Source organism: Macrosteles quadrilineatus, unplaced genomic scaffold, assembly GCF_028750875.1.
Source record: "Macrosteles quadrilineatus isolate MER2022 unplaced genomic scaffold, UCM_ALF_1.0 Scaffold_6__1_contigs__length_79288215, whole genome shotgun sequence".
Lineage (NCBI taxonomy): Eukaryota > Metazoa > Arthropoda > Insecta > Hemiptera > Cicadellidae > Macrosteles > Macrosteles quadrilineatus.
Window position 1 is genome coordinate 7,253,393 of NW_026542599.1, and position 26,742 is coordinate 7,280,134.

The following is a 26,742-nucleotide window of genomic DNA, read 5'->3' on the forward strand; positions in this document are numbered from 1 at the left end:
TGTCAACAGCCATTTTATGAACATTTTATTCGCAACATTTCTCTAAAATAACGTACAATCTAATTAATAATAACATGCGAAGCTCCCTAATAATGTATTGCATTCTCAGTGCTGATAGATTAACATTTAAAAATGAACATAGAACAACTTAAATGTATTGACCCATATTGTACAACAATGTTTCACACAAAAATGTTCCCTGTTTCTGTTTTACATATACATATGTTTTAAAAGGGTACTATTATTTTAACTATGCATGTTCGTGGTCTATTCACAGTTCTTGTGTTGGCGCCCTGTTAGTTTTTCACCAGTTGGTTTGGTTTAATGGTTTTTGGTTGGCTGCCTTCTTGCCCTAACGTCAGCGTCAACCTAAGACAAATTCATTTTAAATTTTATAATTTGTTTTACGTTAGTTTTTGGTGATATAACTATAATTTTATATATTGAAGCAGGTTGTTAGTGTGTTATAAAAGGCGAAGAATATTGAGTCGAGTTAAACGACGAGTGACATGTTGATTCACATTGCCCACTCCTAACGAGCTAAATTTTAAACCCCAGTTAACTGTCGATGTCTCTAGCGATTGCGAACGTTAGACAAAGCCGATATTTTATTAGTGTGTATGTAGTTCTTATTTTTTCATAATTTGTGTGTGTTTAGTGCCCTAGATATGGATGAAGATTTCAGCGCTATAAAATCTGGAATAAGCGTTGACATCAAAAGAACAGATGGTAAGTAGCCTAATGTTGCTAAATGCATGTTGTCACTAGACCCTACCCAGTCTTGTTTCTTGTTTTATCAAGCAAAACTTAAAATCGGGGGTGTGTAGATTTATTAAGTCATAATTTAATGTTAGGCCTAATGTTTTCTTTTGTATTTACGCAAATATTTCAGTGTCTTAAAATCTGGAGTAAAGTTTAACCGTTGACATAATAAGAAATGGTGGTAGGGCCTAACTAGGTCTGGCCAAATATCAAATTAGCCTGAAAACGCATGTTTTTACCTGAGCAAAACCAGTCTTGTTCAATCAAGATGAAAATTAAAAAGTATCATATCATAAGTGTTGACTGAAAGTATAATGGTCCCTAAAAGTAAACACAACTTGAGCCAGTGCTAAGGGATTTAGGTAATTTTTGTAATAGGCCTAAGTTTAGGGTGACTGAAGTTAATGTATGATATCCACGTAGGTAGAGTTAAAATTGTCTGGGTAACTGAAAATCTCATTGGTCTAACTAAGTACTTGTGGCAGAACTTTGTTTTAACATGTAATGACTCCATTGGTTAAATTTAGGTAGGTAGGTAGCCTATTGGTGATTGTAAGTTAACTTAACATATTAATCGTTTTTTAAATTATTATTCATTGGTCTTAGCCAGGGTTGCCACCCGTCCTGATTCTGCCGGGACAGTCCTGATTTCGGTTCCTTATGCCCGCATTTATGCCTTTGTTAATCCGGGGGGAGGGGGGGCCATGTCCCAATTTTTCCCTAACCTAAGGTGGCAACCCTGGTCTTAGCGCAGGGCCGTATTTAGAATCGATGAGACCCGTCTATAAGTTAATTCTGATTCTTCGAAGGTTGGAACTTAAGGGTTTAGAAATACACTCAGTCTGACCTATTGCTTCGAACAACTCGATGAATTCAGCTTTTGTTTCCAACAATCCGGTCAGCAAAAATACCTAGGCCTACTTAAGTTAGGAGACTAAGCTAGTTAATAAATAAGTTTATTAATTTTTATAATAATAATATTAAGTTTAAAAACTTAGGTGTCTTAGGCCAGACATTTGTAATTTTATTTGTGTTCTTAAGAAAATGTTGACCTTCGGGAATATGGGATAAAAATCGGGTAGTTTTGTAAATAGCCTACCGGTAATTAATTTAAATATATTAATTGATAGGCCTATACTAAGTTATACTGTAATCGGTTTATACAAAATCTGTAATCGCGGCCAAATTGTAGCGCCTTCTGTAACTTAGTCACAGTAAAATCGTGGAAATCTACCACGGTCATGGAGGGATTGTGAACATCTTCAATATTCAGTCGGACAAAATAACTTAGCGAACATCATGCGCGATTGAGGAGACATCATCTTTGTCTTATACAATCGCTGTGAAATCATTAATATCTCCTGTGGTTGGGGAAATCAGTGAATATAGGTACTGCGCAGTCACGGAGACATCATCCTCGTCTCCTCCAATCACAGTGGTATCATGAACGTCTCCAATGGGCGCTGAGATTTAGTTAACATCTTGTGCGAGCGTGGAGACGTCATCTTCGTCTCCTCCAATCTCAAAGGAATCAAAAACGTCTCCTATGTCCGCAGAGAAATCGTTAGGATCTTGCGTGAATGCGGAGACATAATCTTTGTCTCATCCGATCACGTCGAAATAATGAACGACTCCTTTGGCCGTGGAATTAACCTCTTGCGCTAGCGCGGAGACATGATTTTTGTCTCCTTTGATCATGACAAAATCCTGAAGATGGCTCTGCAAAAAAGACATGATCTTCGTTTTGATTTAAAATCGTGGACATCTTCCGGGATCGCAGATGAATAGGCTGGTGACAACTACTATAAACCTTTTGCGGTTGGGCAGATTTCATCAACGGTTTCCGCGATCACGGCGAAACAGATAATAGGTAGGCAAAATACATTACTTATCAAGAAGTAAATTTGAGGCTACAAGTGAGGCCCCCGGCCCTGAAGTAGACATCCCATCCAGGGTATAATTTTGTCAATACCTTTGGGTTGAAAATGTGAAACAGAGAATCCTGGCCTGACAACTTAACTTAACGTCTGCACAGAGTCACAAAGAACACATTTTTCAATATTGTCAATACGTTCGCTACCGTAATAACTTAGTAGGCTACTAAATTTTTTGCTCATAGCCTATTGAGTAGCTTCGCACGATGCGACGGCTGGTCACATTAAAATTCAGACTGACGACATATTTGCGTCAGTGTCCCAATGTTATTAAGAAGCTTTAACTTTTCTTCGTAACGGTCTATTGGAAGGCCCTGACCAATTAACTTAATTAGGCTACATTAACAATTGTATTACAAATTGTATTAGTATTTTTGCCATAGAGTAGGCTCTTCCAGTTAATAAGGGCTAGAACTGTTTGTTGAAAAGTTCCATATTGTTGTTATAGATCTTACAATAACATTAGGACGAGTTGCTTTTTTCTTAACGACTACCTACACTGGGAAAGAGCGTATCAGTAAAATGACACGATGATCTGATAAAGAAAGTTTAACAACATTCACCGAGAGCAAACACTGTTTCACATTCGTTACCACATTGTCTAAGCAATCAGGTCTGAGTAGGGTCCCAGACCGTGCATCGGCAACCGACTATTTGAAGCACATTATGAAGAAGTGCACGGTAGGCTAACTATTATTGTTTTTAAGCACATCTATGTTGACACCACACATTAAAACTTTGGCATCAAATTTATTTGCAAAAAAATTTTCATGTCACTAGCAGGATAGGCCTAGGGATAGGCTAATAAATTCGATAAGCTTCACAGTACATATTTCAAAACAAAGTTCAATACAGAAATAGATGTGTATTTAAAACTTCAAAGTCCGTAGCATTGGGGATATAAATTGCCACACCAACGTGGATAATGCTTGAGTGACAAATGATGCACCCCAGGCTATAGGTTAACTTTCAATACCTATTATAAATACCTTCCTAAAAAAAAATACTGCTGTTAAGCTAATGTTCGCTAAAGCACAATAGCCTACACTAAACAATTTTGCATCTTGAATAGCATGTCCAATTCATCAATTTTGTTGGTTAAACACTGAAAACATGACTATAAAATATTGATAATTTGTTTAAATTAGCCTGCTGATCCTCTAGGCAAGGGGGGGGGGGGGCGATGCACTATTTTGTTTATAGAATTATAAGGACTATAACACTAATCATCACAACAGAATGTTTTCCAAAAATCAGTTTTTTCAATATGGTTTTTTTATGAGAAAATAACATACGTTAAAATTACTTTTGAACTGTAATCTTAACGGACTTGTAATTCGTACCATTTTGTTCAGAATTTAATGGACCCAATGTTAATGGACACCACTTTTTTTTTATTCAGGGGGGGACCCAAAGCCTATCCACTCAAAACTCAGCTAGAAAATTTTGACAAAAACAATAGGCCTACATTACTCCTACTATCATTGACTATTGGATACTGAAGTCTAGACGTCCCGTCTATACGGACCAGCTGTAGCCAATTTTTTGTTAAAAAAGAACTTAGTTGTGTGTATCCAGCTGGTGCAGTACCCATTTCGTTCAAAATTTTGATTTAACCTAACCTAAAACCGTGATGTATAGTGTTTGAAAGACTAATTATTTTTATGCTTTCTTTAGTAACTGTAGGAAAAATATAATGTGTAGGCCCTAACACGTTTGCAAAGTACCTTTGCTGCACTCGAGATACTTTCCACACTCGCTTTCGTGGCTCAATCGTAAACATTTCTCTCATGTATTGCAAAGTTCTATTTCGCACACTAGTTACACAAATAAAACTATTGTTTTGTTGGTAATTTTTATGTCAACACGTAATTTTGACTATTTTGGTTTCTCCAAAACTTCATCAATTTTAAGTTGCCACAATTCTGATTGATAGAAATCAAATTGGATACTATATTTTGTATAACTAAATGGTTTATTAATGGTAACACAATTGCTAATTGAAAATGTAACTCTCTAATCATTAGTAGTTTAGCTTAATAGCTGGTTCTGTGACAGATCAAAAATGGTGAAAACTACCTTTATTGTAATATGAGCTTACTTTATTGGAAACTTCTAATAAAGTACGCTAGGTTAGTAATTTCAAAAAAGAAAATTTTTGTTTTAAAGAACCAAATAGGCCCGCAGATTTTGTCTGATGTTGAATTAGTAGCAGCTTCAGTTCCACTTCAATTAAATGTAACGGACTTGTGAGTCAGTAGTCAACTAGCAAACAAGTTAATCGCTGTTCAACTGTCACTTTCATAACACTTCAACGGCCGTTTTATGAACTAGACTCTATTCAACTCCATTTCTTAGATTTTAGATTTTAACAGTTCAAACATTTCATATTTAAAATGTGGTGTAACGTAGTTCATTACAGGAACAAAATTTAGTACTTTTCCAAAGGGAACAATTATTATCGATGATATTTTGATACATCGATATTTTTGTTTTACTTTACAATCCATAGGCTATATTCCTTCTGTTTAAATATCTTCAAACGCATTTAAGTTACAAATTGACAACTTATCTTGTTCAGGCTAAAATTTAAAGGCCTAATATGGATTAAGAAATTAAACTGTTTGAAGCTAATCTAAAATAACTAACTAAACTTGATGTACCATTTCAAAATTCTGTTAGATAGCAAAAAAGACAAGTGAAAAACAACAAACAGAATTTTTAAATGTTACAGCAAGTTTGGTTTGTTTGTTATGTTAGGTTAGTTTAGAACAGTTCAATTTCAATATAATTTTTTTGGAATACAGTTTAACTCTTTTTGATATTGAACAATATTTATTTAGGTATCGTAGTTTGTCAGCTCATATGTTTCAATTCGTTAATATCGTTATATTGGATAAAAAAATAAAGTATTGATATATATAGAGAGAAAAATAATCGATGATAATCAGAAAGTACCCAAAATTTTGCTTATTCAACCCCAAGATTGTTGTGAGGTTAATTTCTAACCAATTTATTAATATGACAGCATTATTGTTAATTTCATTTTCAGATTGAATGTTATGGTAGGTACATATAATAAACTGGTCATATAAATCACTGAATAATCACTGAATTTAAAAGCATAACTTACTACTGTTTGTATATTTTTATCTGGTCTGCAAAAATAAAATAGTTAGTCGTTGTTAAAAACAATTAATTTTATTCATCCTAAAAAAAAAAAACAAAAAAAAAACAATAGAAAAGCGATAGAGTTCTGTTTGTAAACTCTGTTAGTGTATTTAGTCTCTTATAAATTGTACAGCATTTTTACACTCTGAAATTAAATTAACTAGTCCCCCCATTCTGACATTCACGTGTTTTTCTTATCTACATACCGTACCGGTATTAAGTAGACACAGAAAATATTTTTGTAGCCAAAAGTTCAACAACTGTAGTGTAGTGTATGTTTGTAGTGAAAATTCAACATATTTTACTTGATGTGTTCTGTCTATAGTAGCCTAATACTAGTCTACAATGTGGTCTGTCTGTCTGTCTGTGGTACTGTACTGGTTGACAACACCTGAAAGCACAAGATATAGCCTAAGATTGTTTTTTCATATTTGTGGAATATAATTAATTAATTAATTAATTGCCTATGTTTATGTCTTCATACTTGAAGACACTTTGATATTTTTACTTACTGTAAACATTTACAAGACAGTAAAAATGCCTTAGAAGGTGTTGCAATATTAATTGTTTTTTTTTTTTTTTTTTTTTTTTTTACCAGTGACATCAATCATCAAATCTCTCAAAAGTATTTCATTCATAAAATGCATATAGGCTACAAGAATGCTAATCAAGAAGTCTTTAATTTGTTTAGATTTTGTGTCAGTTAAATAACAAATATTTATAGTCAGGTTACCATTTTTTGTAAAACAATTTTGTACCGGTAGTCAATTTGAATGGATGATAAACAGCTATGTTAGGATTTGAGTTGTTTCATCTGTAAGTAGGTCTGCTGAAGAGGACATGGACTAGGTCATGTTCAACAGCCATCAGTGATATTGCCTTTTAAAGCCGAGTGAAAGTTCTTCTGTCTATATCTGCTGTGATTGTCTCGGTCTGTTTTTATCTTGCGTAATCTTTGTTGATGTTTGAATAATAAAGCCATAAGATATAGCTTTTGCGAATCCTAAAAATCAAAAGGACGCTGGTTTGATCCTGAGAGAAGTCTGTAGCCTTTTGATGGGTTAAAACTGGACCCAGCTGTCCCTGATTATTGGGCTTTAAATAAATGGCTCTGGCAAAAGCTAATCTTAGTCAGTAACAAAGCTACATAGATCAGATCATTCCATTATAATCACCTCGTATTCCTTCAACTTAAAATACACCCCTATGTGTGCTTTAATATCTTTAAGTAACGATGATGATAATCCCAAAATAGACTGTGAGGGCATTTTCTTGGTCTTAAGTTATTTAAAATTTACTTGACCACAATTTTATATTGTGTTTAGACTGGCTACATCAGTTACTTATTAGTTTCAAAACCCTTAAAACCTCCAAACAAGCAAATTGTAATACTCATTAATATTTAAATTTCATCTACATTAAATTTACATCATGTCCATTAGTCAAGCAGTGTGGGAGGGAGAAGTGTTGGTGTTTAAGGTGCTAAGTATGGACTCTTGTAGACAAAGAAACGCCAAGGTCTTGATTTTGTTTGCTTTTATTCCCACTTGAATAGAAAAGTAACCTTAATGTTAATTTATTTCTTTAATTTTAATGTTTCAATTGTTAGTACCCTATTGTATTTGCAGATAAGTTAGAATTTAAGTTAGTAGAAGCACAGACTTAAGAGCACCTAGTCACCTTTGCTCACATTTTGTTGTGATTATTTTGGATTTGCTCAATCCCCGATGATCGGTTTGACTTCGACATTTGAGTGAAATAGTTTGCCTATAATGTGCTCTGGGTATTTCGCTTCGGCCAATGTTCGAATGAAATACCACTCCACGTCTTGAGTAGGCTATTTCACTCCGTCCACATTGGGAATTTGGGTAGATTTTTAACCATTGCCTGAATTTGGAGGTTTAACGTAACTTACAACTCCGACATACCAGCGTACGTATAGTGGCAAAGATGAGCGAAGGATGAGGGTGAATGAATGAGACGATTGCTTTGTTACTTAATAACATCAGCTGGTGTTTTAGCCAGGATAATTTATTGAGAGCCTAATGATCAAAGACAGCTGGTTCCAGTTTTAAACCATCATAAAGCTTAGACTATTCTCAGGATCAAACCAGACACCTTCTGATTACTAGATGAACAATCGTAACGCTAACCCAACTATCATTGGTATCAGTGAAATAATTCACCAGCTGTGTTGTTTGCAGTTTCCTATTGAATGGAAATCAATTAGGATCATTATTGATGGGAATATAAAGTAATAGGAATATTTACATACCGGTAGCCTAAATATAGAATTTATTTCATAAATTGTTGCGAGAAAATTAGTAATCGTACTACATGGTATTGATTATACTTGTTGGTACCAAGCACAAAGTTAGAACAATTCCACAATAAGAGTAGAATTATCCCAATGCCTTCCTACTTCAGTCACATGCATTATTCATAACCTACTCTATGTCATCAACACACACCCAGTGTTTCAAGTCAATTTTAGTTTATTTTCATCTTCGGTTGAGGTTTTATACAATTGTAGAAGAACCATTTTGTAACAACACATTCTTAGTTTCCTTTAAAAAAAATCTAAGTCTTGCATTTTTTAAAGCTTTTATGATTGTTTTTATGTCATAGGGGTTTAATCAATACACTGTAAAATACAAATTATTATATTAAATATCATAGCTTAAAACTAGACGGATTATTATTTTTTAAATATTACAAATATGATTTTGTGTTCTAAACTTCTACTATAGGCCTACATAAGGCATTCTACTAAGAACTTATTTTGATGAGTAACTTGCTCAACATTTTATTAAAATACGCACACTTTTATATTCTTAAAATAATCTTCTAAGGAGTAACAACTTTTCTTCACTTAAATATGTTTCACATTATTTCTAAAATGTTTTTTTATCTATAGCGGATTTAGGTGTTGTTGGTTGGTATATGATTTAAAAACTTGGATCCTATTTGTGGGTTGCTTTTTCCATTAAAATGTTAAATTATATTGTGATAAGTTTAAAATTGCATCTCTATTTATTGTAAAATAGGAATAGACATCTCAATGAAAACTCATGTTAAATGGAACTGGTTTTTGACACAGATTATACTTTCTAAAATGTACTCTTCATACACCGTTGGTATGTTTAGCTGAGAAAAATATTGTTCTACTGAATTAGTTGTTAAGTTATACCATTCAGCTGTACAAACCAGAAACTGTGAGATACATTTGAAAACCATTGAATAAATTTTCTACCTTAAGTGGGTACACTTATTAATTTCATTCAGTGGTCCTTTAGTAGAACAGCGTGATCAGATAGTCTATCCAGGAAACTAAGCTCTTATACAACCAAGCTGGACGGAGATTGCTCATGTACAGTTTTGTTGCACAAAGTTACTCCCATACAAATGTACAGTTACAATAATTGTAAACGGCTGACAGTGAGTGTAAGGCCAATAAGTTGTCCAGTCTGCTTGTATTGTCATGTGGGCGATCATGGTTAGCTGTGGGAAGCTTCATAAAACTTGCATTAGGTTCCACCTTTTCTATTGAACCTAGTCGATCGTTCACGTCTGATTGCATTAGGTGTGGGCTAGATTGGTGGAGAAAATAAAAACTATACTAGGATACCGAATCAACAGATTGTTTTGAATAACACTTTATTGGTCTACAACTGAATGTTTAAACATTTTTACTACCTACGTTAAACACCACCTTAAGCTAGTTAAGTAGAAAAAATCCCCCACTTACATTAGAAGTAAGATTTTTAATTAGGTCTGCTAATCTCAATCATGCTGGCTGTGTACGGAACCAGCACTTAAGATTTAATTTTTTTTAACTTAAGTTGATGATTCTTAAATTTTACAACAATAACAACTATATTTGTCTGTTCTGTAGGTAGGATCCATCCATTAAGTTCTTTTTTCACTCTTCAATCAGTCATATTCAGCACAGACTAGCAAGCACAATGTGTGTTCCATCTTTTTAAGACCTAAGTAGCGACACAACTCACTAATGGATACCACCATTGACTTTGGGATACTAATAAAGACATCCTATATGTGTAGACCAGCTGTTGCCAATTTGATTTAAAAAGAACGTAATTGAATGAGGTAATTTTTTTATTGGAAAAGAATACAAATGAGTAAGCCCGCTAAAGTCTGAATTCAACTTTTCATTTAATTTTTTTTTTACTGGGAAATACACAATAGGCCTACTTTAGTTTACAAAAGTTCTCTTTTTGGGTTAGCTTTGTAAAAATGTTGGCGTTTTGATCAGAATTAATTAATTAACATTGACTTGCCACACACATAAGTCAACTACTAATTTTTACTAGTGCGCCTGTTGCTCGAATTCGAGGAATCGCAAAGTATTCCAGGTGTAAATTTCAAAACGAATAGCAGTCATAATTATTTCCTTAAATTATGACTTAAAAGAGTAAACTCGAAGATAATATAATCAATCACTCCACTCCAGTTGTCGAAACTGAAAACGAACGCTCTTGTATGTATTATGTGTTTACTATGAACAGCTGTAATTAATACATATATTCGTCTGTTTAAGTAAACAACATCTTTTCTTCATAAGCAATACATTGGGATTTTGATGGCCTGTGGGGCAAAGCCCGAGGACTTTTACTACAGGAATTGGTGATAGGGGGAGTCTACACAAAAAATACTTAATTTTGACACATCGTTTGTAAAAATCCATCCATTATTAACGGAGGAGTAGTGTTTCGTAGAAATCGCCTTCACGTATTATATATAAGGATTCTAGTATTGGCTACAACTACAACACAGAAATGTAGTGTCTTATTATACCCACAGTCAAAGATATCACCTAATATGACGGAGTGATCCATCGAGCTATTGGTTCCGTCCCTAAAGTAATTTTTCCTAAGTAGCAATTTACATAAACAATCTCCCTCCAAATTGGCCCCGCGGTGGAAATTGTGCCTGGATCACCCTTGGGAAATCACCTCCTCTTTGCCAAACCCATAAAACATGTGTTGCTTATAAACATGTGTTACTTGGGAAATCTTTAATTGCATTATTTAATTTTATTTAGTTTTTTCTACAATACAATAGTCTGAGAAGAAATTAAATTAACCTTTTGATTCTTGTTTACTGAAAATGAGAAGTTTTCTTTCCCTAAAACCTCTTTGATAAATTCTCCTATCTGTGTTTTCTGATTATGATGTACCGTATTGTTTATTAAAAATGTGTGCTTTTCTCAGATTATTTAGGATTACATTTCCAAACTGGTCATATAATTTAGCAATATCTTCCTTCATGAGAATTATATACTGCAAGTTGCTGCTTCAATCAGATGTCGTTCATAAAATAGTTTTAGAAAGGTTTTACATTTTACCTGTTAGGTGATGCGGCATCACATAACCCCGGTATCAATAGTTAACTACATTAACACACATAACTTAACCAACACACTTAACTTAAGTTTTAGAGTTCCATGGTTCTATCTTCTAATTTAAAATTGTATCAAACAAATTGTTTTTATCACATATTAACCCTAAATTAATATGAAACTATATAGATGGATTTTAGTAAAGTCTAAGCTGAAATAATATTCAGACTGATTGAAAATGAATTCAAATCAAAAGTTTTACATTGTTAACACGCTAATCGGTATGCTAATTGGTAAATGTACAGTGAATACACTTGTTTTTACTGTGTATGAATGGTAAAATTCTTGATTATGATTCGGATGTTTTGCAAATCCACTTAAAATAAACTCAACATCTTCACGATAAGAGATGATTTACCCGGTCAAAGATATGCCGACTACTTTGTTTAAAACAGATGCTTTGTAGGCCTATACATTGACCTATATTTTCATCAGATTTGGACATGGCCAGGTTCGTTATCATACATGTGGGATGCTTTACGATATACCTGACCCTTATTTTGGTTTTGTCTCTTGTAGGTTATTTATATTGACCGAGTTATTTTATCACTATCACATGTGGGTGCTATCTATGTTTTAACAAGCTTCGCAGGTCTAAATAATTTACAATTGCTAAAACTATAATAGATATCTTTTTACCTAATTTTTGCAATTAGGAATGAGAACATGTCACACTTGTTCACAAAAGAGGTTGTTTTATATCACAAAAGTGTATTTAATGTAAATCCAAACATAAAATGACAATTTCTAACTGAATTAGCTCTCACTCTTTTGGGTGAAGCCAATTATGTATTAAAATACTTGAGTACCGTTAATTGAAACTTGTAACTTCATTTTAAAGAAGTGTGTAGCGTAATCAAAAGGTTATTGTAGAAATAATAAAGTGGACTGTATTAAGGGTTATTAATTTAATTTTGACAACAGAAAATAATTATGGACTTTTGGTTGAATTTTTAACACTGAACTATAGTTATGTTACCACTTTGACGTTATTAAGGTCTTGAAAGAAGATCTGGTCGAATGTTGTCTGTAGTCGAGAAGATATGTTTCATGAATGTCCAAATGTTCTCACAGTACACAGAATTTAGAGTCAAATTAAAAAAGGGTTTATTAAATGCACACAAAAGGAAAAGGTAAATGAAACAAGTCAAAATAAAAGGAGAGAGAAATGAATGATGTTACACAAACAAACGATATTACGAGAGAGAAAAATTGCACTTTTTGAACCAGAATGTTTACATTTTTAAAATTTTATTATTTTATTGTTTTTGACATGTGGGGATTATTTTAATATGCTCATATGGTCAGCTGGCCTTTTACTGAACAAAGTGTGTATTAATGTTTAAGCTCTTGGTTATGCCTGCTATGTCAACAAAGCTTCTGCAAGTATTTGGGTAAAGTTTGAAATGGGACCACTCAGGCAATTTAGGAATTTTCATTTATATACAATATTTTATTCAAATTATGTTAAAAATATTATTAGCAGACAAAATTAAATTTAGGCGTAATAGCTAGCTTATATTTTGAAAAATATTGACTTGTGCAGCAAACCTGCATGAATTCAGGCCCCATTTTACAGACTTTGCTTTGCTTAATCCAGACAGCCATTTGATAAATAAGTTGGGAATGCCACTTTATAACTGTTTTGTTGCACAGTTTACATTACTTAAGCCATTTACTGTTTTTAAAATTTTGAATACGCTATTTAAGTTATAATAGTACAAAGATTGCTCTTTATTTTCTCCAACCATCTTGTAATAACACAGCCTTGCTTTTCATCATGTTAAAATTTTACTAAATATGTATTTTCAACGTACTCGATGCTACTGGACTTTAAATATTACATTCTAAGGCCCAAACAAGACGTTGTGGCTCTTATTGTTTGATGTTGTGTTATTATTGTTTTTCAATTCATTTCAAAACCTTCATTTCTCTGGACAACTTGAATATCCAATTAGTTCAGGTTCAATAGGATTAAATTAATATAATTTTATTTTGATCATTACTTTAGCCTACACATATTATGTTAATCAATATGTGTTTATGTCGCAACTAACATTCTTTAACTGTACAAATGCTGTCTTGCGCTTTATCGTAAGAGCTTTTACACTATAGCTTGTGATTTAGAACACAAAGGCTTAGTGCCGAGGGAAGGTGTCACCGCTTGATTGTCAAAGTCATTAATCCAGACACACTTGTCAATGGCTTGATAAATCATTAATCGGTTTAGTTAGGTTATTGATGAATGAAACTGGATGCAGTGTCTGGTTTAAGTCAGACCGACAAATTACTTTTTCATTTCTTTAGTACATTACTCAGTTTTAATTTCGTAGTGAATTTCCCATAAAGAAGAATAAGCTATTACTGTAAGTCTCGTAGTAGACCCGGAACTGATTTGATTTTTTGTTTCTATATCCTCAGAGGAGGCCAAACTCTCCATCCGTTCAGATTCATATGTACAGTATGTATATAACGTTATATTAGGTGTCAATTAACTCAATAAAAAAAAAATCTGATTTTAATGAAATTCGGTAGGAACTTATAAAATTACATTTAACTGAAGAAGTTCGTGAACCAGCTTGACAGACTATGAGAACAGGGTTTTATGGGGTAAAAATAGTGTTTTCCTATTTTCAACCTCAAAAACATTAAATATTGTAATTTGGTTACCATTGTTGTGATAAAACCCCTAATTTAAAGTTGTACATCTATGTACAATCTGTTTTGTGATGGGTAGTTTAGTAGTTTATTGCATTAATTTTTTTTTTAATGGTGTTATAATATAGGCCTGTGTATAGCTTGTAACAATAATATTGTATCAAGTTGTTCCCTACAAATTCTTAAAGCTGTATATTAAGAGTAACACTTTACATTAGCAACTTTATGTTGTATTTGGTCTCGTATCTCCATTGGATTTGAAATACAGTATCTGGTTTTGTTTTAATTTTATAACATCAGAGTACAGTATCCATTGTAAATTTATACAATAACAGGTTGTCAGGGAGCTATGGGACACCATGTATAAAAACATAATACATTATTTATGTAGCATATGTGATTGGTCAAGGATAGTTTTTTTACAAAGTTAAACATAAATTATTGCTGTTCTTTCTGCAGTAAAATTTGCTAAACATGTTTTCCTAGGCTGGTAATATTGAAGAAGAACCGAGTAGAACAAACTATGATTCACTAAATTTTCATGTCATGTTCAAATAAGTTGTTAATTTTGACTTTTTGTTACAGGTAAGTTTCTCAGCTGATGTGGGTGTGATGTGAAGTAAGTTATCAGAACTTTATGCAAAACTAACCTAGTAATCTTCATTGATACAATTCCCTGTTGTTTTTTGACACTACAGTATTAATGTGTAGTTATATTTACTCTATGCTTTCGTGGTTGCATTCTTATGGGGATCTGACATTTGTAAAATTACAATATTAACATTGGTAACCAATATTCATTTTTGTTATCAAATGAAAGTTATAATTTCAGGTTTATGTGCATACCGTATCTATAAAGCCCAAAGTACCCATGAACTTTTGAGAAAACTACAATTCACATCCCCATAAACCATATACTTAAAATCTTCGTCATGACGAGAAACCTTGCGCAAAATTATCCATTATTTCATAAATTGCCCTTTAAGGTCGTAATTCCTTTATAAAGGGAACTTTCCATATACCTAATGTTCAAAATAACTCAGCTGTACTTACTTGTTTGTATTACTGTATTCTGTGTTGTTTATTTCAGCTTAAAACTTAACCAATCAATAATTTTTTAATACTTATGAAGTCAAACGGGGTGAAGCCCGTGGGTAACAGCTAGTTCTTATGTAAAGAAAAAAGTTGTATAAATTATACTAAATGGTTGACACCCATATAGCCTATTCACATATTATTGAATTTACTTTAAAGTTATTTAACCTTCTCTGCAAATTATTTAGAGCCATTGCATCATGTTTATTTGTATAAGGAAAAATATAGAATGTATAATTATTTCAAAAGTGAAGCAAAACTAAAGAAAACATAGTTTTTACATTTGATATTCTATTCTGAAAGAGCGTTTTATATGTTCAGTAATGATTGTCTCCTTTACAAAATACTCAGTTGAAAGGGGAATTGTTTTATATTCAATCTGACAACTTGCACATGCAAAAGCACCTCTTTGTCTTTTCAACAACCACTTAAAACCTCCTTCCAGCCGACAAAGAAAGGCAATAAAGCGATACAACAATCTTGGTTTAATCTTGCACTTAGAGTAATTGATCATTCAGTTCCAAGTATCATTGGTGATTAATAATTGGTGAATGTTGACAGTGCGATGATTCAATGTTTTTCTCTCTAGTCTGACTAGATCAATATATTGTCTAGTGTTAGAATCATGTCTATTTAGAGTTATTTTGACATTATTTAACTTGAAAATTATATCAAGAGGTATTAATGGTACAAACCTTATGATAACAAATTTTTGTATCATGTATCATTTGATTACATATCCAATCTAGTACACTTCTCTAACCAAGGTTAGTCAGATAGGTTGATTCTATTTCTTACCAATTTTATATTCCAAAAGAACATAGTATAATTAGCCTGCAACAGGTTGTGCTACAGACAAAATATACAGCACCGGTATATCAACTCATGCCAAAAAATAATACAATTGTAATACACTACACATCTTTTAAACTGTTTAAATGGCAAAATTATTTTAGAAAAAACTCATGGTCTATGTACTGTACATTACATTTCTTTATAAAACAATTTGATAGATTTTGACCTTATCACATTGTACACAATTAAAGGATTGTGATAAAATGAAAAATAATACATTTTAAAGTATAAAATAATGTAGGTGCAGAAATACCTGTTCTTCATCAAACATACTATTGTTTGGATTCAAACCATTTTTGTAGTTACTAGCTTTGACTATGAAGTATGACATAGAACTAGACTGTCCATTCTCATGGTATTGTAGACAGTTTTAGAATATGAATAAACGGTATCAGCAATCTGACACATACTTTCTCTCATTAGCTTGTCAATAACCTTAGGCGTTCTATGGTATTTTATAGGAACAATCACAAAAGTCACAATAACTTTTAAACCGAAAATTTTACAGCAATGGTGGGTTGCACTATACTGATTAGAACTATAATGACCCTAACATACTAATTTTAATCAAAACCGGCACTTTTTCAAAAATTTGATTTTATAGTATTTTATGGGTTTTTATGGGAAAATCACCATTTAAAAATAAAAATATCAAAAAAGTAAAAAACGCCTGGAGGTAACTTGTATTAAAACCTTCATACCAAATTTAAAATCGGTCCACAGGTGTGGTCTGTAGCTATGTACACATTCACACACACAGATATCACTTCGAAAACCACTTTTTTGGGTCCAGGGGGACCCAAAACGGATATATCCACTCAAAACTCGAAATTTTGACAAAAACAATACTTTCTCCATATACTATGGTATAGGGGGAGAAAGTAAAAATGAACAAAGTGAGCTAACAAACACATTGCACTGATGTAAATTACTAATTTGTGTCTGGATTCGTTTTTAATCCTAGAAGGAACCAAACAATTATTAGACAACTTATTAAACTTATCTTTTATGCAACACTGTACTCAATATATTTGTGTTTGATAAAAGATTGAAAGTCAGTGGTTTTAATCAAGTGGTTGTCAGATAGAGTAGGTTCTGTGGAGATCAAACAAGACTCAGGCTGTCAGATCCATTACTAGTCTCCTGGGGTGTGGGGAAACTACCTGTCAGATCTATCTGGGAATTGCAACTGGTGCATTGCGATGTCACTGAGATACATATAAATTGTTACAATCTGCAAACCAGTTTTGAATGTCACACAGTTTTATGACATAACAATTTGGGACTCTGTGTTCAATTTTGCAACCAAGTGGGGAAAATATTAAGTTAGAAAACAACTAGGATTACCACTTAACACCGCATATTTTCTTCAATCAAAATCGCCACCATAGAGTAAATGAATTTATCGTTCATTTTTACACTATTTCCTTTTTGACGTCATTCTACATACTGTGGGGCATATTTAAAATTTCAAATTAATTAAGATAAAAAAATGTATAACAACGTATGAAAATAGTTGGATCTTTGAACTAAGGAAGCCAATCACTAAAATATTTTCCAAAAAACGTTATCATGGTAATTTTAAATCACAGGAAAGAGAACTATGGTACAGTATTTTTAAATCAGGATAATAAGACCTTTCCTTTCAGGCAAACTTGGATAATTTACTCAGGGGTCAGATGAACAGTTTTGTAATGCATTTGCATTAGAGACATCTTGAGAAATCATTTTACACTGATATTACTGTAACATTATACTAATTTATTTTACAAGATTAGTCCCCCTCCCCAACATGTATAAATTTTACATTGAAAAAAAATCAAATTTTGTTTCACACATTTTTACAACTCTCTGTAAACACGGAATGAAAGTTCTGTGGTAAAAAACGTATGGAAATCAACATAATAAAATTATTTGTAAAAGTTGTTGCAAATTAAAGTAAGTATAAAGGGCAACCGAGGACATCATATTGAAGTAAAATATCGATTGGTATGCTACAAGATTACTTAAAACAAAAAAGTACTTTCTTGTTAAAAAAAGAGCTTAAGAATCATAATCGTTTTGAAGACACAAACCAAGTGTTGGTTGTCAAATGGTGTGAGTCACTCACTAGTGTGATAACGAAGCAGAATCATTCTATAAACTACACAAATGAGACTCTTGTTTGGGTATGTTTAGGTTGAGTTACTGATGGCCTTTGTTTGAGTGTGTTAGAGGAAATATATTACTGTATGGCTGTTAGTGGAGACAAAAGATAGTGTTCTCCCCTAATAGACCTACTAGTTTAGGTTTTCTCTACAAACCAACAGCTTCAGGTGGGTTCTTAATCACAAAGCCATTGTATCATTACAAGATAAAAGCCAAGTTGGTGATTGACGGGATTTGAACGCAAGACTTTACTATGTGATTCCCGCATTACTACTATAGCAGCCAAGCTCCTATTTACATAATGGGCTGTTTAAGTATAGAGGTAACTACTGTATTACTCGCATAAAATGTGTTACTAAAATGATGTCGTTTTGAGGAAACATTGCACGGATTGAAGTCAAAGATAACCTTAAAGCCGCCAAATTTCGTACTTATCTAGGGAGGGTTTGGATTTGTATTCAAATTACATACACAAGTGTCCACTTTATATTATCATCAATGTGGTTGAAAAGAAACCACATTTGAATGAAAAATTAATATTTTGAGCTCAGAATACGGACAATATACGTGTTTGCTCTCCATATGTGAAATGATACAAGGACAAAATGCTGCGCATTGGTAGCTTGTGAAGTACATTTAATATCTCATCTTTGAAGCAGGCAATAGATGTTTCTACTTGTATGGATAGTAAATTTAGTTATTGGGAAACCGTTTGTAGTTTTACCCTCGTAGATATCATTAGTAGACTATGACTAGAGCATTTTGTAGAACATCCTATTCCCTCTTTCCCTAACTACTTGATATTAAACTGCATTATGCAAAGGTTAAACGATTAGTATTTGGAAGTTGCGTGTTTTATATTTCCGTATATCCAAAGTCTCCATTCGTACTATAATTTTGTCGAGTTTTGTTTTCAGAAATTGCTATGTTTGGCACATATAGTGATTCTTTTTTTACTGAGGAAATCGGTGAACCCCCAGTCCAAATAATTAGAAATTTGCAGTTGTGTGATTTAGTTGATTTTTTATCCTTGTATTTTGATTAAAAATTATCTTATTTTTTAAAATAAACTGTGTATTGTTGAATTTGTACAATAATACACAGTAAAACAAATATTTGGTATAATTTTATTTACAATTATTTCCCAACTTTTCCGGAAGAAATACAAGGGAATTAAAAACAAGCTATGCCGTTATGCACGTAGCGTCTACACGCGTCCAGACACCTGGTATCGGGTGAATAATTAATGGATCATGGCAGCAGTGGAGTGAATCATACTGTACTGCAGTGTGGCACTATAGTGGGTGAAGTGTAACTTGGTGGCTAAAACGCACGTAGCGTCTACACGCGTCCAGACACCTGGTATCGGGTGAATAATTAATGGATCATGGCAGCAGTGGAGTGAATCATACTGTACTGCAGTGGGGCACTATAGTGGGTGAAGTGTAACTTGGTGGCTAAAACGCACGTAGCGTCTACACGCGTCCAGACACCTGGTATCGGGTGAATAATTAATGGATCATGGCAGCAGTGGAGTGAATCATACTGTACTGCAGTGTGGCACTATAGTGGGTGAAGTCTAACTTGGTGGCTAAAACGCACGTAGCGTCTACACGCGTCCAGACACCTGGTATCGGGTGAATAATTAATGGATCATGGCAGCAGTGGAGTGAATCATACTGTACTGCAGTGTGGCACTATAGTGGGTGAAGTCTAACTTGGTGGCTAAAACGCACGTAGCGTCTACACGCGTCCAGACACCTGGTATCGGGTGAATAATTAATGGATCATGGCAGCAGTGGAGTGAATCATACTGTACTGCAGTGTGGCACTATAGTGGGTGAAGTCTAACTTGGTGGCTAAAACGCACGTAGCGTCTACACGCGTCCAGACACCTGGTATCGGGTGAATAATTAATGGATCATGGCAGCAGTGGAGTGAATCATACTGTACTGCAGTGGGGCACTATGGTGGGTGAAGACTAACTTGGTGGCTCAAACGCACGTAGCGTCTACACGCGTCCAGACACCTGGTATCGGGTGAATAATTAATGGATCATGGCAGCAGTGGAGTGAATCATACTGTACTGCAGTGGGGCACTATAGTGGGTGAAGTGTAACTTGGTGGCTCAAACGCACGTAGCGTCTACACGCGTCCAGACACCTGGTATCGGGTGAATAATTAATGGATCATGGCAGCAGTGGAGTGAATCATACTGTACTGCAGTGGGGCACTATGGTGGGTGAAGACTAACTTGGTGGCTCAAACGCACGTAGCGTCTACACGCGTCCAGACACCTGGTATCGGGTGAATAATTAATGGATCATGGCAGCAGTGAAGTGAATCATACTGTACTGCAGTGGGGCACTATGGTGGGTGAAGTCTAACTTGGTGGCTCAATAAGTACCGGTATTGCTTGTTTATCTACATTGTGAGGTTTTGTCAGTGATCTTCAGTACTATATATACTTGAGTGTACCAGATACCAGTGGTGGCGACCTTGTCTTGTCGATGTGCTATACTGGAGGTCGCTCCACTTCACCACACTGCTGGACACACTCCAGAAACCTGCCTACATTGGAAACGTGTTGACTTGGAGGATGGCTTGGAAAATGGAGGAAAATATTCATAACACCCTGTACACCACCATGTGCTATGCGGCATCACTGCAGGGTCCAATACGGGTGTCGAGTAGGCAGTCCTTTCACTTTCGCCCGTAGCCTTGGTAGACCATAGCCTAGTAGGCTGAAGACCTATTTTCCACTGCAGTTGTACGCCCATCATGACCTATCCAATGACTCATTTCACTTCTGCGGCGAAAGTGCAACACCTACTGATAGGGGTTTTGTAACCTATAAATTATATAAGGCAGTGTTTTTACCTTACGACTCTTCTATTGTACGCTGTAGGTAAACGGAATCACGAGCCATCCTGAGACAACATGTGAATAACATGCCCAATGTAGTTTAGTATTTTGTCAACAAGCAACTGTTTGCAAACAAATTTTTATGATATATAGCCGATGTTTGTGATCGGGTTTTAGTGTCGCCAGTCTGATTTTGTATAAAATATTCACAAATATGTATTTTTTTTTTGAAGGGGAAGTGGTCCAAACCCATGGACTTGTCAGAGACGATTCATTTTGTAAAGAATTCAGTACAACTTGTGTGGGATTCTATGGAACTGTACAAGTTTCATGCTCCACTGGTGCTATTCTAAAAAAAAGATATTTAATTTCTAACGAGTAGCTAAGATATCAGAATACTCCTATTATTACCAATTAAGATTAGGGTCGCAACAAGATTATTTGGCCCAAATTACTTAGCGAGCACCATAACCACTCAATTACCCAACCAATTAGCTCAATGGTTATAGTGCGCTGCGCTCATAATAAGGTCGCCGGTTTAAATCTTAGTAAAATTTTTACCATGTTGGTCGTTTGAAACTGGACCTAGCAGTAATTGATTATTGAACTTTACATATATAGTGTTGGTCTAGAAAACTACATGAGACTTTTCAAAAATCAATTTTACTCACATTAAGGTAAAAATACGCACACGAAGTAGCGACTGCCTCTAAATTGACCCTTTCCTACGTCAAAAAGTTTAGCAGAGATGTAATTTTAAAGTTCTAGTAAGGAAGGTCCTGTCTAAAGTATTTGGTCAAAAAGATGATCGTGCATCCCTACTCTACGTTCCTCTACGTATACGTTCTAGCTTTTAATCAAGGTGATTCTATGATACAGATTGACCTATTTCAGGATTCATACAGATAACAGGTATGACTCATATCTCGGTGCCAATGTTGAATGAGGTAGGCCTATAATGACAGGCCTCATAACACAGGCTGTGTAGGGAAAGGTCAGGATTGCTACAGAGCAGAGTTGCGTTATAACATTGCATTGTGGGTGTGAGACAGTATGGCAGACTGGTAATTAACATACAATTACGTACACAACAGTTTGTTTTCGATACAATGTGATGTATTATCAGGGTGTTTATGAATATTTGAAATCGGCTTAGTGTAAAATTTATCTGTAAGTCTACATAATTTTATCGTTGGTGTAAAATAATGCTATACTTGGAGGCAATGAGTAACATTTTGTACTTAATACTACTGAAAGTATATTTCCATTTTGGTATCGACCCGAGAGTACCCGAATACGGAAAGTTTTTAGGCGAATCTTTGGAAATTAAATATTGATTGATCTCCAAGTCTTCAAACGAACCTGAAACGTACACTTTTTGAGAAGGGTCTTGCAACTAACCTATTACAGCGTTGGTTTAATTGAACTAAATAGAACGGTTAGTGGCACAGTCTAGTTTTATAATCAATAGGTTGAAGTAGCCTAGTGTAACTGTTTTTACCACCACTTAAAAAGCAACTCTTTCCTCCATTGCTCCTTAATCATCACACACCTCGAAGTATAATTAATCTAATAAATAATGTATTTATAAAAAGTTAAAATCATATTGGCTTGTTGTGGTTTGTAAAGTTCTTAGCCCCGAACAAAATTTTAATGTATAATAAACGACTCTGGGTCACATTTGTTCAGAACCTTGATTAGGAAAACCAACCAACATATAAAGGTCTTTATTTCGTCTCATGGAGATTAAAATATTATTTTCCTATAGTTACCTGACAGTGACCTACCTTGCACTGATTATAGCACAGAAAGTTGCTAATTGCTGCATCTACTTACTTTTGCCGCACAGTTTTTTCGCTGCACACCAATATTCCAATCAAACAACAAAAACAGCGTGCTTTTATTAGGCACGTAATACCACGATTACTAGAAAAATACCGGTATGGATCATAAACATAAACGAATGACATTTTTGGCCCGAAAATAAACATTATTTAACATTGCTTAAATGGAACTGTCAAAACATATGTTCAATGAGTATAGGATTCGGACCAACAACGTCATTTGTTTATGTTTATGATCCATACCGGTATTTTTCTAGTATTCGTGCGTAATACGTAATACATACGTGTACGCTTGAAAATAAGTTGGCAAAACTTATAGATATTATGTCTGCGATCAGCTGGTGGAGCATTTCCCATTTCGTCCAATGTTTGGATTTAACCTAACCTAAAAACGAGTTTTATAGTGTCTGAAAGACTAGTTATTTATATGTTTTATAGTTACTGTAAGGAAAATGTAATGTGTAACGCGAGTGCAAACTGCCTTTGCTGCACTCGAGAAACTTTCCTCACTCGCCTACAGCTCGTCTGTAAACGTTTCTGCCACTTCGCCCACTAGTTACACAAATAACTATTTCTGAACAAATCACACGTGTACAGTATGTTTTATCTATGGTACAATGCATCAAACGCTACCAGAGCAGTGGTTTACACATACGGGTTGTAAATGCAATGTGCTACGCTGGAAACAAATTAATTATAAATGTTGTCGATGTGAGATGTCAGAAATATCTTGTTCAATTCGAGAAGCACTGGAATAAAGTGAGGATCGGATAACCGGTGTGTTTGAAGGGGGTTTGAGTTTAATAATATTGATTCGGTAGCGACGGTAGCTGAGTGACTTTTTGTTTAGTCCTCGCATTGGTCAAAAATTTGATGTCTTATTTTTTGTTATTGATCAATTGTACTAAAAATTAGAGATACAAATATGTAAGAAAAAAATATTTATTTTGAATATTAAGCGAGATATGGAGCTTGAAAGAAGTAAATTTTTAATCTTTGGTACCAGTTCACAGGGAGAATGGGTAATGCGATTCTCACCAAAATTTGCATTCAGGTGTGGAAAAATAAGATAATAATCACTAGCTATTTAAAATTAAAATTTAAAAAAAAATTTATTTTTTATTTTTTATAAATTTTTTAAAAATTAAAAAATTTTATTAAAAAAATTTAAAAATAGCTGTTTGTTTTTGGGAAAAATGTATCTGTATGTTGGAATATAAAAAAATGTTATATGTTAACTCGTTTGGGCTGTGAATTTGTACCTTTGATGCCTTGCGCTGTCGGAGCACTACTCGTTGAGAGTTTGTACACTAACACCGGGGCTTTAGAATACAACGATAAACGTATTCTTTCAATGTTAAGGGATGTTAATAATTACGTGATGTTAAAGTATTCTAAAGCCCCGGTGTTAGTGTACAAACTCTCAACGAGTCGTGCTCCGACAGCGCAAGGCATCAAAGGTACAAATTCACAGCCCAAACGAGTTAACATATAACATTTTTTTATATTCCAACATACATATACATTTTTTCCAAAAACAAACAGCTATTTTTAAATTTTTTAAAGTAACATTTTTTAATTTTTAAAAAATTTATAAAAAATAAAAAATAAATTTTTTTTAAAATTTTTAATTTTAAATAGCTAGTGATTATTATCTTATTTTTCCACACCTGAATGCAAATTTTGGTGAGAATCGCATTACCCATTCTCCCTGTGAACTGGTACCAAAGATTAAAAATTTACTACTTTCAAGCTCCATATCTCGCTTAATATTCAAAATAAAAAAAATTTTCTTATATATTTGTATCTCTAATTTTTAGTACAATTAAACAATAACAAAAAATCAGACATGAAAATTTGCGACCAAACACCCTTAATTCGGAAGATTGCTGTGTCGATTCCAAGTCATTGGGCCATCAAAATAATGCTATCCGTCATAAGGATAATTAGATAGTCACAAGACTAGGGTTTGGATGGATTTCTAATTATTATCTAAAAAATTACACATGTTAACGAATTCTTCTTTTGAGGACTTAAAATACACTTTTCCGGATTGGACACACTAAAGTAAACAAGTATGTCTTTGTTAATACATAGGACCTATCGTCTTACACTATGATGGAAAGTTTCTAAGGCATTTCTATGTTTCAAATTGGAGTGCAGCGATTCTATGGGCTAATGGGATGGAAAGATCTAAACGCGGGCGTTTCCAGTGCGCGGCAATTATACACTGTAAATAACCCAATTGTCGGATGAAACTACCAGCGAGCCATTCTAATTGCCTTTCTGCTTCCGATTAAGGTTAATCCCCGCCGTCTTGAAACATTATTCTCGTCGAATTAATCTTTTGGTGGATTTTAATTTTGTGACAATGTAATATTTTTAATGTCTTAAAGTATGAAATAAATCATTTCACATATGTATAACAATCGTGTGTAATTCTATTCTAACATTTAGGTTATAGTGGGTTATTGTATTTGAATTGGATTGGGCCCATACGAAGTCGTTTAGACAAGTGATATAAAGTATAATAGTTTATAGTAATTCAGTTTACTTTTTGTTAAACTTCTAATAAAAGGTATGATACTATGTATAAAATGCGTTGATCCGATAGGCCTAAAACAAAAAATGTTTTTAGATCGGTAAAATCGTAATGTTGATAAGGATTCAATAACTCTCTCCACTGGTCGTTTTATTTTACTACCAATTTTAATACCTACATTTTCAATATTTCAAAATCAATAACAACACCGCGAAAGGGTTTAGTCCGCAATGTAACATAAACAGTTTATTTTTCTTCACGGCCGCTGCAGTTGTGTGAAATAACTAAAATGCAGTCTACTTGTAGTTACGGTACGCTGCTCGTTGATGCTTGAAATTACACTGCAACTCGTGGCGAGCGTTACACAAACTTTATATTCTACCACTTATATTGCTCCTTGCCTTTCTTTTATGTTGCAAATGTAGAATACTATGTAAAAACTAGGTCACTATGTTAAAGCACTTTAAATGCACTCTGCTTCTAGTAGAGTTCTTGATTTAAGATTATTTACTCATCGCCATTGCTTCTAGAACGTTCTACGTCTAACCAACCAATGGGAAGGTCAATCACTACGTTTTGATTTTTATATGCGTGCTATCATAAACGTTACAAATTCACTTCGGTTGACGTTCCGAGACTTTGAGTCCTTATAAAACTGAAACTTACCCAATAGTCAAGCTACCTTGGACACCTGTGCATACATTTCATGGGACGTAAAAGAATATATTGTATTAAAGAAGAATACTTATGAAAATCACCTTTTGAACTGTTGACAAGCTAAACGCCAAGCAAGCCTCACAATGGCCAAGGACAGTATCGACCAGGCCGTGACTATTGGTGCTGGTGTGGTTGTCCTACAATAATGTACACCGGAGCAACGCTCTGATCCTTCATTTGTCAAACTACAATTCACATTATCATTTGTAAACTCTCCTAGACATTTTTTATACGCTTGTTGTATTTCTAAAAAATCTCAAATTGCTTTTATTGATGTGAAATATTTGATTAGTGGGTTTATGGTTATACAGCTACTAAGGTGTGGTACATTTGAACCGTGGCTTACATAGCTAAGACACTTTGGTAAGGAGTGAATTTAACCGAACACCTCTGGGTCAGTGAACTTATTTTTAAATGTCCGTGAGTATTTCATTCATCGGTTGTAATTTTTGATAAATTTTGAAAATATCCACACACTAAATGCCCAACCCATGTGTATAATCATTTACTAAATGGCAAACTAATGGACAATGTAACAAAAATAATTGATTGAGCTATTGATATAACGTTTACGAACTCCATTTGTCTTCAAATATTAATGGTTGTTTTGCGATGAAGAGAGTTTAAGACTTATTGGGTTTAAAATCCATACTTTCAGAACATGTCTATATAAATTAATGTTTCAGTACATAAGATAATATGTGCCAACTTTAGCGGTTAGTAATATTT

General features: G+C 33.9%; 1 protein-coding gene across 2 annotated transcripts in view; it reads left to right on the forward strand.

Annotated features, from left to right (window-relative positions):
- The first annotated feature begins 327 nt into the window (after positions 1-327).
- Positions 328-26,742, forward strand: part of LOC128996293 (kinesin-like protein Klp10A) — a 101,481-nt gene continuing 75,066 nt past the window's right edge. The window contains exon 1 of one of the 2 annotated variants that reach the window (XM_054421517.1): positions 328-729. In XM_054421517.1, the coding sequence (XP_054277492.1) occupies positions 669-729 (61 nt within the window). In that variant the 5' untranslated portion in view covers positions 328-668. The remainder of the gene's footprint in view (positions 730-26,742) is intronic. The other variant, XM_054421518.1, reaches the window with a different exon arrangement.